Raw genomic sequence first — 16,078 nt, forward strand, 5'->3', positions numbered from 1 at the left:
AGGGAACTGGGGTTGGCCCTTGTTTGCTCTGGTAGGCAGTCTTCTTCCTGGTCTCTTGTCTGGAGTACAAGGAGAAAGACACCTAGTTAGAGGAGACCGATAGTATGGCTGCCCATTGTATGGTGTTTGGTGGGTTTATCGATGTGAAAATGCTGCCGCTGGCAAGAGGCTCTATAGAAGGACATCCCTTTGCCCCATGTTCAACGAAATAACTCCTATCGATATTACAGCACCCTTAAAGAGAAAGCTTGATTGGTATCCTACAATCTACTGCAAGCTTCATCTACATGCCTTCCAAAAATTTGTTTCCAGCGAAAAGATTTTCCAAAATCAATGCTGCTTTTTGTTGCAGAGTGAAGCGATGCGTAGCCGTCCTTGTTGCTATAAGAGCCACAGCACCTGCCAACAGCTAGGGCTGTGCAAGTCTATGGCACCATCTAACATGGCTGCAGAGGAACTTTTAACCTTTCCAGAAAATGTGAAAAGCTTCATCCTTTTCTTTTGGACTGGGACAAGATGAAGGCACAGGGCATGTCTGCCCACATCTGGCGATCACTCCAGCCGAATATGTCAGGCGACTTTCATCTTTGATGCTCGACAATGCTGGTGTGGAAAGTCTCTTAAAAGTGTCCCTCTTGTGGCCTTCACAGCCTGGTGGAGCCAAACAAGGGCAGGAAAGGTTCCAGGAGCAGTGTCTTGCAGTATGCATTATGGTTGTCAAGTAATGCAGGCTGGCGTGTTGCTGCTAGCCGTGTGATTTTGTCAAGCACAGGAACAATAGCTGCAATGGAGGCCAGTGTCTGCCTTATTTTGATCCCTTCTTTACAAATCTAATCTTTTTGACGGATTTCTTTAGGTGGCTTCTTGAATTTGTGGAAGACACAGTATGTTTCACTGATTGATAAATGTTGGTCAAATGGTCTTAATACATCCCTACCACGAAACTTCATGTGAGGAGAGGGGGACGTGGTGAGGAGTAAGCATGAGGCAGGGTGGACAAACAGATTGGCAAATTCGGTATCAGGGCTACATAGCAATGGTCTTCATCTGCTGCAGCCCCCTGGCCATTCAATACGTTGCCCTGCCTCTACTACGCTCTCATGCAGTAAATTTGTCTCTGCTTACAGAAAGCTCAAGTACTATTCGTTTTGGTGGAGGCAAAGGAAGGTAGCAAGGCTGGTCCAGCTTGAGTCATACCCCCAGTTGGTGTCTGTTTTTAAGGGGACCTATTGCAGTAGTCTCACAAAATCAATGTAAGTAATTGAGGTCTACAGGGACTCCGAACAAAGGCAGATCTTGCTAGAGGGACTCCTCATAGTACACATTCTAATGCCTAGCATATACAGGGAGACTATAACCCCTCATATGGATTTCTCTTCCTCCTCATAAAATCTGCACCTATCCTCTTCTAGTCAGTCATGTCCATATTGTAATTTTCCTCATCCTACTGGCATTTAACTTTAAACAGAATAGGACTAGGGGCCGCCCCAAAAGGCCCTTTCTCCAGAGACTATGCTTCAGTCTCCGTGATCTTCATAGTAAGTTATGGAGGTATTCTGCAGGAGGACACACTTTCAAGAGCCAAGGTACGCTTGCCAGTTGACAGACATAAGGATACAGTACTTCACTTTGGTACTCTTGACAGTGCGGATGCCATTAACAAAGGTGTGATCCTCAACAGCAGATGTTCAGCTGCAGATGATGTAGCACATGCCAACAAGGCATCAACGACAGAGGGCGGTTGGAGTCTTGAAATTAGATGGGCTTGAAGGAGCTGCTTGGTTGTGAAGTATCTTTACTCCTTTCATGCACTGGATGACACTATTTAGCAGCCTATAAGATTTTTGGGGGACTTAAAGGGAGGTTCCTCAGAAGTAGATGTTAGATTCTATTCAGACCTTGCCTTGCAAGCCAATCTATTCTCCTGTAGGTAAGGTTTCAGTGACTGTTCACCTTCAAAAGATGTGTCCTGAGAGGATTCCCCATCAGAAGAGACTTGGTTACTCAATTGTACCTTCTGCAACCTTCTATAGTTGACCTTTATGATCATTTAAACTGCAGAACACTTCCTTCCTGTTTGTGCTGTGGCAAAGACATTAAAAGCAATTGACAAGTGAACTGTCCACAGACAGCCTTTTATTCAAAGACAAGCTACATGAACTGAACAGGCTTTCTATTATGATTCAGCTATTTCCTTGTGCAAAACGCCTTCCTGCTTTCCACTGTACCACTCTCCAGAGGCGCAACAGGTACAGCAAAAAAGATCTTAGCTAAGCTCTGAATGGGGCTTCCTTTCACACAACATGTAGTAGAATCGGAAGTTAAATCTTCTCAAATGAGGCGATTATGCTATTAAAGTGGAACTGTTTTATATTTCATTGCACTAAGAGCATGTCACACGGAAGGACTCTAGCATGTGAATCTATGAAAGATCCAACAATGGAGAAGCATGTTTTTCTTCACTGAGTTGATCTTTCTTAGACAGACTTAGCTAAGGGCTTTTATGAAAACTCTGGAATCTGTTCTACTTGAAGACAAAGCCTGGTATACTTCTAAACGGTTGCAAAGTTTTATGTTGTGGAAACATCTCAATCAGGGATTTGAATTCCCTAATCCTGGGCCTAAATGATTGTCCAGATCTATTCCATTGGGAGCCATGTGACCAAAGTAGCATGATTCCTAGTGTGGTTCACAAGTACACTGACCTTTTTACAAATAAAAAAGCAGCACAATACTGATCTCTCCTAAAATGCAACTATAAAGAATACATCAAGGAAAGAATAAAAATGAATCATTTCTCCATCTGAGTCAAAGGTGTGAAGCAATAAATGAAGCTAAGAAAAAAAAATCCACAAACTTACTGGTTGCTCTGAGGGAAATCTAAAAGGTGCTTCATGGTAACAAATGGGTGATTCAATGTTTCAGCTGGAGTGATTCTTCGTTCAGCATCAATCAATAACATTTTCCTTAACAGATTAACAAATTCTCTTCTATCAGCTTTCTCCGCCATCGAGTCACTTCCATCTAAATCCAACACCATATTCACCTGTAAAAAAACGAAAAGTAATGGTCAAAAAGTCTGTAAACTGCCCACATTACCAACAAATTCAACTAGTAACTTTATATAGTAACACCATCATTTTAAGGCAAAGGAGGGCATGTGCGAACACATGCGTGAATAACGTGTGTGTAAATTTTAGTTTCTAATTCAAGTTTACCATCTACATTTACAGCTGCAGATTTAAAATTACTATTGTCCAATACTTTACATAGACATAGTAGGAGTTAAACATGTTACCGGAAATTAAAGCTAGAGTGAAGGGCATTTAATCACCAGGCCTTTTGTAAAGTGAACTATGCTCTGATTTAAGAACCTGTATGTTTATAATACAGCCTTTTTACTTTGCTGAACTGTTAACGGATAACTAATAAGTTAGTTAATGGTCAGTGCTTAATTTGAGCTACTGGTTTCCGGTGCTCGGCACTGACACTTTATAGTCAACTCCGACGCTAATAGCGCGAACTCGACCCAAAGTTATTGAAGCGCTTTTCATGAGTACCAGTTAAGGATATAATTCAGTTTTGGTAGGCATGGAGAGATAAAGTGAATTGCCCAGAGTCACAGAATGTTGAGCCTATGCAGAGACTCGAACCTGGTTCCCCAGCTCCAAAGTCAACAGCTGTGGCAATTATGCCACATCCTCTCCCCACGTGTAGGGTTTCCTGGTTAGTAGTTGACTTTGCATTAGGCGGTGCCAAAAGGAGCAATGGGCTGGTGCAAGCTGCCTACTGACAAGAGCCCCGGCACTTTTTTCACAAATTAACTATTGACTGGACTATATTGTTGGTTAGATTAAGGAAAATAAAATCTTTCATTTATGTTATTTATAAGGAGTGTTGTTTTGCCATTGAAACGCATTCACCATTTGAAAAGTGGTCACATATACTGATCTATAAGGTGAGTGACTTACTAAAGACCTCCAGTCCCATTTCCCTAAACATGGTGATCTTATTTTCACAAGTCAATGAAAAATCGCCACCCCCCACAAATTTTATGTAGTAGTGCCATAACTGTCATTTCTAAGATTACATATGATGACAGAAGGGACAACCATAAATATACTGTTTTTGATATAACGAATTGTTTACCTGTCGGTGTAGTTTTGCAGATTGAAGACTTTCTGGATTCACTATGCTGTGTATTATTCTGCGGTCTAGTGATTGGGTCCGGAATCGTAGTGTTTTTTCTCCTTTTTTTCGTGGCCCAGGTGGGCGTCGACGTCCCACCATTTGGTGTCCTCCCAGGACGTCAGCGTGCTTATTTTTTTTTTTTTTTGATCCCCTTCTTCCTGTCTCATCTTTCTGGCGGAGGTGGGTGGGTGGGTTCGCTAGTGAATCCTGAAAGTCTTCAAGCTGCAAAACTACATTGACAGGTAAGAAACTATTCGTTTGGCAGAGTGAACCTTTCTGGATTCACTATGCTGTGCATAGACTTTGTAGCGGTTTGCTAAGTTTGTGGCAGCTGAGTGGAAGATGAGCATTGGTTGTTGAATATATGTTGATGCACTTTTTGTCCTACTTGTGCTTCCTTGTTCATTTGTATATCTACGTAGTAGTGCTTAGTGAACGTGGGCACTGAGGCCCATGTTGCCGCCAGGCAAATGTCTTGGATGGGTGCGTTTGCCAGGAAGGCTATTGTTTCTACCAGAAAAAAGGGAGCATTTGGCTTGTGCCGCTCCTTGTAGTTCTTGGCCTGCCTGCTTGTGGCAGAATTGTATTGTCTCTGCGATCAATCGTGTGATGGTGCCTTTTGTTACCGTTCTTCCCAAGAAACTGCTTGCGAAAAACACAAAGAATTGCTTTGTTTTCCTACAATCTTTAGTTCTCTCAATGTAATGCATCACTGCCCTTCTAGCGTCAAGAGTGTGCAGTGCCCTTTCTGCGCTTGTGGATGGTTTCTGGAAGAAACTTGGTATCTGTATTGTCTGGCTTAAGTGGAACCTTGACACCACCTTTGGCATAAAGTGTGGGTCAGTTCTCATTACCACCCTGACATTGTGAATTTGAATGTAGGGTTCTTGTAGTGTTAGCGCTTGAAGTTCGCTTACCCTGCGAAGCGAGGTGATTGCTACAAGAAAAGTTGTCTTTATGGTGAGCATATGTAGAGGCCTTGTGAATGGGTTCGAAGGGCGCCTTCATAAGTTGCGCGTGAACTACACAGAGGTTCCAAGCCGGTGGTGGTACCCTTTTTGGGGGGGGGGCGATTAGTTTGGCCCCTTCCAGGAATCTTTTTACCACCTGGGATGTAAAGAAACTTTCCCCCGTTTCTCCTCTTGTGTAGGCTACTATTGCTGCTAGGTGAACCCTTAGCGAGGTGTAGCTTAGGTTGCTCTTTATCAAGTGTGTTAAATATCTTAGCACTGTTGATTCCCTGGGGATTCTCTTCTGTAGCTTTTCCTTGAAGCACCATTGGGTGAACCTTTTCCATTTCGCTACATAACACTTACGTGTGGTAGGTCTTCTTGCTTCCCACAGCACCGCCAGCGTGCTCTCTGGGAGTTTTAGGTGTGCGAACTCTTAAGTCTTCAGGAGCCAAGCTGCTAGGCTGAGGCTCCCCGGTTCTGGGTGGAGCGCTTCCCCGTTTTGCATGGAGAGCAGGTCTCTTCTGTTTGGGAACTTGTATGGTGGCCAATGCGCCATCTCCATTATCTGTGAGAACCAGGACTGCCTGGCCCACTGTGGTGCTACCAGTATCAGTGTCATGTTACTTGTTCTGCATTTGCTGAGCACCCTGTGTATCAGCGGTATTAGGGGGAAAGCGTAGGCAAATGTCCTTGAACAGCTTATCCATAAAGCATTTCCTGGGGATTGCTGCCCTGGCTGTCTGGATGCGAAGTTGTGGCATTTCGCATTCAGGTGTGTTGCAAACAGGTCTATTTGTGGGGTCCCCCACTTCTTGAATAGCATTTGCGTTTCCTGTGTATTGAGCTCCCACTCGTGGGATGCTGATATCTGTCTGCTTCCACCTGTTCCTTACCTGGTAGATGTATCGCCAGGAGGTCTATTTGTAGTGGGATGGCCCACATCCAAATCTCCTGCGCTAGACTTGATAGCGCCACAGATTGTGTGCCTCCCTGCTTGTTGACGTAGAACATTGTTGTGGTGTTGTCGGTTTGTATCAACACTCTGACAGTACAGTTGTCTCTGGAAGGCTTTTAGGGCAAGGAACACAGTCTTTAGTTCCAGGCAGTTGATGTGTCTTATCGCATCCGTTTGTGTCCACAAACCCCTCACTTTGAGCTGGTTCATGTGCGCTCCCCATCCCATTTGGGATGAGTCTGCTGTGATAGTCACTGTTGGAGTTGGTGGTGTAAATGGTTTCCCCTTTGTTATGTTCTCTTTGTTCCACCATGTGATCTCCTCTTGCACTGTGTGCGTTACAACCACTAGATCCTCCCAACTGCCTGTTGCCTGTGACCATTGCTGCTGTAGCCATTCCTGGAATGGTCTCATGTGGAGTCAGATATTGGGGACTAGGTGAATGCAGGATGCCATCATCCCCATGAGTTTGCTCACTGTCCTCACAGTCAGAGGTTGATCCTTCCGGTATTGACGTGTCTCCTTCAGCAGTGCAAAGGTTCTCTTCTCTCTGGGGAACACCCTGCCCTGAATGGTGTTGACCTGTGCGTCCAGGAAGATCTTCACTTGTTCTGGTTCCATCGAGGACTCCCCCCCCCCCCACCCCCCCCACCCCCCAAGTGTATCGAAAAACCTCGTTCTGTCGGCGTGTGTGACCCGCTGAGCATGTAGTTTGCATTGGTTGTATGAATTCGCCTTTAGCAATCAATCGTCTAGGTAGGGATATACATATACTGCCTTCGTAAGTGCGCCGCTACCGCATTTTGTGAAGACCCTTGGTGCGGATTATAGTCCAAAGGCTAGGGCCGTGAACTGGTAGTGCGCTTTGTTGATGGCAAATCTCAGTAGATGTTTTGTGTTTTCGGTCCATGGGAATGTGTAGGTAGGCATCCTTGAGGTCTATTGTGGACATAAAATCCTTATTTGTGGTACAACATCTTGTAGGGACGTCAATTTGAATTTGAGTTTTTATGTATTGGTTTAGGAACCGTAGGTCCAGGATGGGTCTTAACGTTTCGTCCACTTTTGGCACAAGGAAGTAGTTGGAGTACACTCCCTTGTTTCTTTCTTTGAAAGGCACTGTTTCTATTGCCTCCTTGTGGAGGAGTTCTTGTGCTTCCTGCAGGCGGAGCGCGAGCTCTTTTGCTGTGCGCGTTTTGTTGGTTGGCCTCCTGTTTGGTGGGTTTTTTTCAAGTTCTATACAGTATCCGAACTGTATTATGTTTAGTATGCATTTGTCTGTTATTTTCTTCCACTCCTTATGTTTAGTATGCATTTGTCTGTTATTTTCTTCCACTCCTGGAAGAAGTGTCTTAGTCTGCCTCCTACCAGTGTTACATGTTCGCTGGTTTCTCCTTTGTGTGTTTGTAACTGTTTTCTGAGCCTTTTGTTGTCCCGTCCCCGTAGAGATGGTGTGGGTGGGCACGTTCGGTACAGCGGAGTCACTTTGAGGTGGATTGCTGCTGCCCCCCTCTTCTCGTTTGTCCACATCCGTTCGGTCGCCCCCAAAAGGACTGGCCACTAGGTTGGTACTGCCAGTTTTGCTATTGCTGACCTTGCTGTGCCTGGTTGTTACCCTGATAACTTTGCTGGAAAGTCTGGTGCGACGTTCCCGGCTGGTTTCCTCCTCTGCCGTTCGCTCTCCTTGAGGGGGTGCCCCTTCTCATCCCTCTGAACTGCAGTGCTCCCATGGCCCTCGCAGTTTCATTCTCCTTTTTGAGCAGTGTCAGCTTCTCGTCCACTGGTGTGCAAACAGTTGTTCCCCATTGAAGGCTGTTCAGAATATTGTTCTGGACCTCCGGTTTGAAACCTGAAATCCTTAGGCAGGCATGCCTCCTTTCTGTCACTCCAATCATCATGAGCCTGCTGGATGGGTCTGCCACATGCAGGGCTGATTTTAGGCAGGTGTTGGCCATGTTATTGCCTTCCTCCACCAGGTGTGTTATCCTCTGCTGGTATTGTTCTGGGAGATGTTGGAGTAGCTGTCCGACCTCTTCCCAGTGTTGGTACGCAAGTCTGTTTATTAGGGCACTGGAATTCGCAATGCGCCAGTGAATTGCTGCATTCCTTTCTATTTTCCTCCCTGTGAGGTCTATCCTCTTATTCTCCTTGTCTGGAGGTGGCCCTGAGTTTGTGGAAATGTTGGCCCCCTTTCTAGCTGTCGCCGTTATAATGGAATAAGCCAGTACGGATCCCTGGATATATGCTGGATCCTTCGAGGAATGTTTATATTTTTTCTCTGTTCTAGGGGTGACAGACCTGCAGGTTGCTGGCTCCTTGAAAGCTTCCCTGCCCTGGTCCAGTACACTTGGGAGCATGGGAAGGAATTGGCTCCTAGTTTGAGTGGGGAGCAGGGTTTCTAAGAGCAAGCAGGCTTTTGGTTTTTCTTCCTCTAATTTGATCCCATACGTTGCTGCAGCATTCTTGATGACCATGGTGTAGATGCCAATGTAGTCTGGCGGCGAAGGCCTCGACGGATATGACTCTACAGCTTCTTCTGAGCTTTCGGCGCCGAGGTCCTGCGCTGTTGAGGGAGTCGATCCCAAGTTTGTTAGTTGATCTTCCTCACCTTCTCCCTCGTAATACAGGCCCTCTTCGTCCTGCTCCTCTGCTGGTTCTGGAGTTTTCGGCTCGGCGGCGTCAAACTCCTCTTCGACTTCTACCTCTACAACTGTCGAGGGCTTCGAAGGGATGGTGTTGCTCATCCGTTCTTCGAAAACCCTCTTCCTCTGGAGGATACTCTCCATTTCGGCCTTGAGCCTTCTTTTCTTCCTCTCCATTTCGGCCGCCTGTTCGGCGCGAGAGTTTCGGCGCTTCTCTTCGATGTCATCTATGTTGACGTCGAAGTCGCCTTCGATTTTTATTCCTTCGGCGTCGAGCGCGCCTTTTCGGCGGCGTGCTTCGACAACTTAGGCTTCTCTTGAGCTTCCGCCAGCTGGGAGTCCTTTTCGAAGGATCCACTGGGCTGTTTGTCCATGGATGCAACTGTGGCTGTCGATTGCTTCGACACCAGTGCTCCTTTTGAGGACTTTGGCTCTGGTTTTCGAGAGTCTGTCAGGGTTTTAGGGGTCGAAGTGTCTATTACCTCCTTTGTCGACTTATCGGTCTCTATGACCGTGTAAGTCCTCTGATTCCTCGGCGATGTTGTCCTCTTCGCCGCAGGAGAGGCCCACGTCCCGGAGCGACGGAGGTTCTCCTTGGCCTTACATGGCGTAGTTTGCTCTCCTCTGTCTTTCCCTCACTCTGAGGGTCTTGGGGGTGAATGCCAAACAGGCGTTGCAATCCTTGCTCTCGTGGTCGATTGGCAGGCAGAGGTTGCAGACCGGATGCTGGTCCTTTTGCACGTATTTGTGGTGGTAGTTACGGCAAAATTTGAATGGGGTTTTGTCCATTCCTGCGCTCAGGGAGTCCCCTGTGTGCGCATTCTCTGTTGAACATCAAAGTTCTTTATATTCCTCTCCTTCGTCGTCTGTGTTCCTGGTTGTGAGATGAAAACTCCAACTTCTCGGTGGTTTTCTGCTTCATTTCTTCTCCTTTTTCCCAAAAATTCTGGAACTCCTCGCTGACTATCCAGACCCAACGGCAGAAAAAAGAATCTGAAGAGGACGCCTAAAGGTGGGAGCTTCCGGAGAAAGCACACAGACGTCACGGGAGGACACCAAATGGTGGGACGTCGACGCCCACCTGGGCAACGAAAAGAAAAAGAGAAAAGAGCCGCGGAATATTGGACAGCATAGTGAATCCAGAAAGATTCACGCTGCAAAACTGGTAACTCCATGTGTGAAGTCATGAGCATTGGATGGGGTGAGGGAAAGTTAAAATTGAAAATGTCAAAAGTTTGAATCAGAATAGCAAGCAGTATTGTAGTTAAATAAATATATATACAGGTAAAAGTACCCTGGAGGATGGTGGGTAACAGTTTAACACAACCATAAACAATATAATTGCATATCTATAAAATGACTGCATAATTTAAAAGTAAATAATGTAGATTGGAGAAGACAATAATGCAGTATACAACGTTGTGATATGCATTAGCAAAGACATATCTATATCACTTATCTTTACAGAGGATCATCTCATTAGAACAAATGACAAATACACTTGTTCTACAGCTGCATCCCATCTACGAGTGGATTCTAGGTAGTAGTGCTTCTTGAACATGTAGGTGCTCTTCAACGTTGCAGCAGGGCATATGTTCTCCAGCTAGACGCCTGCAAAGAGAGCATCCAAGGTAGAAACCTGCCCCTGTGGAGTGCACCTTTGCTGTAGTGGAGTGGTGTACCACCTTTGCTGATACAGAATTGTATGGCAGCACAGATCTATCTGGTGATGGTAGCTTTTGTGACTGCTGTACCTTTATAAGAGTCCGTAAGAGACCAACAGCTGATAAGATTTTCTGAATTGCTTGGTACAATCGAGATAAAAGTTGAGACAGCACTTAACGTCCAAGGTGTGGAGAGACCTTTCCACTGGCGATTGTGGATTAGGAAAAGAAAGTGCACAGTATATTAGGTTACTGGAGATTGAATTACGATGGAACCTAAGGGATGAACTTTAGGTTTGTCCTGAGAAGCACAGTCAGTGAAGCACAAGAAGCATTCTTGAATTGTAAAAGCTTGAATTTCACGGACTCTTCTAGTAAATGTGAAAGCCAACAGAGCGGCCTTCCAGGTGAGAAATTGGAGAGCTGCCCCTTGAATGGGCTTAATTGGCACCATCATAAGCTGCGAGAGAACCACAATGAGATGCCATTCTGGGGGAGGACCCATTACTAGAGGGAAAGATCTGAACATTCCCTTCATGAATTGTTTGACTAAGAGAGGGAGATTTAGAGGACCACCTGAATCTTGGAATTGTGGCTAAATGCATGCACCAATCCTGATCTAACTATAGAGTAGATATGGCAGAATTTGATGGTGGTGCTTCCAAGGGATGGAGATTTGATTGCTGGCACCACAAGCAGAACCTTTTCCATTTCAATCTGTATGTGTCTTTGCTTGTTAATTCGGCCCTCGCTTTGGCCAGACTGTCCCTGTAGTGTAGGGAGAGATTTACTTTCCGAAATTCATTGAATTCAGGAGTCATGCATGTAACTGGAGCGAGGCTGGGTCCGGGTGCAGGATCTGTCTGTTGCTCCTTATCAGGTGGTTGTGGATCCTGGGTAGACAGAATGGGATTGGTCTCAGAGACCAGCAGGAGCTCCACAAACCAATGCTGTCTGAGGCATCTGGGAGCTATTAGAATGCGGCAACAGCTCTCCATCTTGGTGAGGATCCTCAGTATGAGGGGGAAAGGGGGCAAGGGTATGCAAAAATCCCAAACCATCTCACTGAAAGGGCATTCCCCCACGATCCTGGGAGTGGGTATCGACTGGTGTAAAACTGGCATTTGGAATTCCAGTTTGTCACAAAAAGGTCCAGTGCTGGTTTGCTCCAGCGCAAGAAAAACCTGTCCAACACCAGCTGAACCAATTCCCACTCGTGACAACTGTCTGTGGTTCTGCTGAGAGCGTCCGCCAAGCTGTTCACTCCTGACACCTGCTTGGCTTTCAAAGTTATGTCGTGGGCTGCCAGCCAATTCCAACAATCTTGAGACTCTGGAGAGAGACCCATTTGTCCGACGTTAACTCCTTCCGTTGGGGAGGGTAGTTGGAGATATTCCTGCCCAAACGGGTGGAAGGAGCAGATGTAGCAGGTACCTGGTCCCGGTCACTGTTTGGGGCCAGTGGAGCGACCCTCAGGGGGATTTCTTACGGCATGCACCTTGCTTGTGGAAGACTGCAGAGGGTGGTTGGCGGTAGGCCTATACTGGGATTGAGATTGATAATGTTGGGGTCACTTGTAACCACCCAAGAAGGTGGAAAAACCTCTTCTAGCTCCTCGAAAGGGCAACTTCTGGAGGTGCCAAGAGATCTGAAGGTGTCCTTGTCTGTCTTGATGGCTAACAAGGCGTCATTGATATGCTTCCCAATGTCTCGCCGTCATAGGCCATCTCCTGTATCTTTGATTGAACCTCTGGTCTAAAAGAGGTAGCCTTAAGCCACCCTTGTCTTGACGAAAGCCTGTGGAGGCAATGTCAAGAGAACAGTCAATTTGTGAGGAAGTGCATACTCCTCCTTGTAATATTTTCATTGCCTCCACTTTCCTGTCTTCAGGGATCAAATCAAGCAGACTGCCGACATCTAGTGGTCGTTGCGCTCCGCGATAGCTAGAGAGTTGGCTGCTCGGACCATGATGGCAGACATGAGGGAGAATCTCTTCCCTATATTGTCCAAGTGCCTGCCCTCCTTGTCTGGCAGGGTAGAGATGGATGGCCCATGCACCACTTGAGAGAGAACAGTCAGGCTTGGGATGACTGATGAGCTAAGCAGGGGAATCATCAGTGGGCTATTTCTTGTTGAGGCGGATTTTTCATTATTTTTATTCTCTCATCCCAGATATAATCTATAATGGGGAAAAGATTTTATAGACTATCTGGCTTGCTCTTCAAAATAGTGTAGAAAACAGTCTGACTGCTTTACAGAAGTTGGCAGATGAAATTGTGCTGCAGCTCAGTCCATTAGATCATGAACCCTCTCCCCCGCCCTCCCCCCCCCTCCCAATGTCCTCTATGGTATAGTCTGCAGGATGAAGTGGCAGAGGGGACGGAGTAGAGACCATGTAATCATCCCATTCGTCTTGTGATTGTGGAGGATCAGAGATCTCTCCTCTCTCATCGTCTGAGGACGAGTGGTCCTCGCCTGGAGGTGGTGTGATATTGGAAGCAGGTGTAATCCTTGGCATTATTAGTGGAGGTACGCTTCTTGGTGTAGTTGGGTGAAATGGTATACTGGTCCTGTGGAGGTTCTGGAAATCTCCTCTTGTAATCCCGCAGTATAGCTTGTAGATCTTGCGCACTAGAGATGCGGGGATGTGCATTTCGTCATGTCTAGGCTGGGGACACAGGTGTTATTCGTCGAGTTCATAATACCACATTTTGACTGGCAGTATTACTCTTCCTCATCTAAGTCTTCCTTCTGGTATTTCACGTGGAGCTCTGAAGGACTGTGTGCATACCCAAAAGGCCCGTCATCATCCGACTCCTCCACATCTAGTTCATGGCTAAGAAGTAAAGGTGAGAACTTGCTTGGAGAGTTCACTTCATGTCTTTATGCAGTCTTGGTAATGTTTGGTAATTTTATTGTCGATTACGTAAAAGTCAACTGGCGAGTAGGCAGTAAGAATTCGGTTGTCGACTGTGCTTTCGTCGCTGGTGTCTAAAGTAGCTCTGCCGTTGTGTCATGGTCAATGGCTTAACTGTCAACGGCATTCCTGTCAACGATGTGGTCGTTAATAGCAGCTTCTTAGACGTTGGGCAAGCCAATGGCGAATCCACAGTCAAGAGCAATTTAGAGGAGGATATCATCTTGGTTGACGAGATGGGATCATTGATCGCTGCCATAGTCAAAGAACTCAAAAATGATATTTTCGCGGCCAAGACTAGTGAGTGTCTTCATCGCAGGTACCGGCATAGACTGTCGTCGTCGTCAACGGTGTGCTAAGCGGATTTTAAGCCCTCAACGGTTCTGAGGAGGGAGACTGTTTTTGCTCAAGTTTTTCTTTGCAGACAGAGTAGAAGGTTGGGAGGAGACTGCCCCTGTGGAGATAACCTTAATTTTCTCCTTTCTTAGGGGTTCTTTATGGTGTGTCTTCAAGGCCTTCCTACTCCCATCAGAAGCCCCATGGTCAGAGGATTTTGACCCTTTGTGATGTCGGTCAGAAGAATCGCTGTCCTCAGATGAGATGGAATTTTGGGATTTGGAACCAAAAAGTAGCCTTCCTCTCTTGGTCTCTTAATGTCTTAGAAGAAAAAGTACGACAAATCTTGCATTCCTTTACCTGATGTTGAGGGTAGAGGTAGGATCTGAAGAGGCTTTTCTTAGAAGACTCAGATATTGAGGATGCAGAAAAGCGGAACTGAGCAGAGCTCAGGGAGACTCGCTTTATGCGAAGTGCGGTAGAAAATCTGAGGGACTTAGCCTCTGTTTGGAGTATTCTAGAGGGTGCTATCACCTGTTTGGTTATAGCTCAGGTGTGGTCCTTTTTTAAGAAGGACATAGATAAGCTATTAAAGTCACTTTGCATTGCCATTATAGTTAATAGCACTACTACATACTGCTTTACTATGGTAACGTGGGACTCTCACTTCAATGATGGAGGAATGATTCACGTATGTGAATATATGAAAGATCCAATACTGTAGAAAAGGCAAATCACTACCTGCAGCAATCACTTTAACACTTAATATTTCAGATGTGTACGTTGAGTAGTTTGGCTCAAAGCTGAAGTGTAGTCGACCAGTGGAAGCTGTGGTCAAAGTGACTTACGATGTGAAGACAAAACACAGTGCCTTACAATGTAAAAGCCTTCTCCAGATTAATTTACCCAATATTTTTATAGAGCGAGTGGAATGTTAAGTAGGTTGAAACCTAGTACTCTCCACTTCTTTTTCACCAGAGCCAAGGGATGCTATCAGTGCACTCTATAAATGCACATTAATTCATTTATAGCAGTAGGAGAATGCATGTGAATCCATAGCCTAAAACAGAGTGTGGGTACAATTTGGGTGGTGGGTAGTGTGGCAAAAAAAACTATTTAAGTCATGCTACAAATGCATACATGACTGGCATGGCAAAATGTAAAGGACTTTAAATACACTGAGTAGTGACAAATGTACTCCAAATGGAAAAGATTATGCAGTGTGTAAATAAAAGAACCCTTCAAAGAGCTTGACAGAGGTTCTATACTATTAGAAATACGCATTTGTTTTAAATGGGATCATAAAGTAGTGGTTAAAAATATGATACACAATTAAAAGGTAAGCAAGCACATGTTTCCATCTGTGGAGTAAAACCTAGAGGTTCAAGGGAAAATACTGCTTACGTTTCCTCATTGGGTAGCACCAATATGGAAGAAAAAAGAAACACTCAAGAGGGCACTTGCCCAGAACCTTGAAACTGAAAGAGATCACAGATATGCGTTTTGTGAGTCCGTTTAATAGCATTCTGAAATCAAACTAATGCAATTCAACCTAGAAAGAACTTTTGTATGTCTGGATGTTTACTAATTAAATGCAATATCAGATGGACAAAATTTGACACTTCAAATGTAAAATTTGGAAACCTGAATTCGGAAGTGCGCATAAGGCAATGCTGTGCCACTGATTCAACCTAACTCCCCATAGTCAAACTATATATGGAGAATATGCAACCAAAAAAAGTGCTCTTTTCAAAATCGAGGCATAGCACTGGCCTACCCGTTAAGTGCTACAATAAAGAGGATATATAAAATATAAGGTGTTTTATCTGCAACTTTTACTTACCAATACTTCAGAGCGTTCATTCACCCCTTAATGCTTCAGCTTATAGTATGACCACAGAAGAAAAACTACGTGCCCAAAAACTATGCATCACACAATGTCGCTCTCTTTGCTCACTCCCTATTGGTCTTCCCAAACCTCACTTTGTGGGCATACCTGGCAAATGCCCACCTTTGCCAGAGAATCTCCAGAAACTTTAGGTTAAGACTTCTATGATAACGGTAAACCTATTCTGCAAGTCAGCACTCTAAAAGACAATAACAGTGGACTTATTAAAGCGGATGTTGGTATTTTTTTTTTTTAACTTGGACTGTTTTTAACTATTTGGCAGTACCTCACAGCACTGAAATGTAGAAAGAGGCTAAAATAATGGACAGTATATATCTGAGAGACAGGTTAAAAAAAAGTTACACATTTTGTATCCAGCAAGCACCATTCAGAATTGGATGTTCTACAATGTCTCTAGCTAAACCATAAAGAAAAGAAGAACATGCAGCACTCTATACCAGTCTAGTCAAATCAAATATGTGCCATGAAACGCATTTCTGGCACCACAAATATAAAAAAAAGGTTTTTCTCT

At 45.1% G+C, this 16,078-nt stretch overlaps 1 protein-coding gene across 4 annotated transcripts in view; it reads right to left on the bottom strand.

Moving 5' to 3' along the window:
* HIPK3 (homeodomain interacting protein kinase 3) overlaps positions 1–16,078 on the bottom strand; it is a 503,936-nt gene that overhangs the window by 230,145 nt on the left and 257,713 nt on the right. For all 4 annotated transcript variants that reach the window (XM_085648240.1, XM_085648239.1, XM_085648238.1 and 1 more), the window contains exon 6: positions 2,862–3,046. In XM_085648240.1, the coding sequence (XP_085504366.1) occupies positions 2,862–3,046 (185 nt within the window). The remainder of the gene's footprint in view (positions 1–2,861; positions 3,047–16,078) is intronic.

The sequence above is a fragment of the Triturus cristatus genome, chromosome 3_2, assembly GCF_964204655.1.
Source record: "Triturus cristatus chromosome 3_2, aTriCri1.1, whole genome shotgun sequence".
Classification (NCBI taxonomy): Eukaryota; Metazoa; Chordata; class Amphibia; order Caudata; family Salamandridae; genus Triturus; species Triturus cristatus.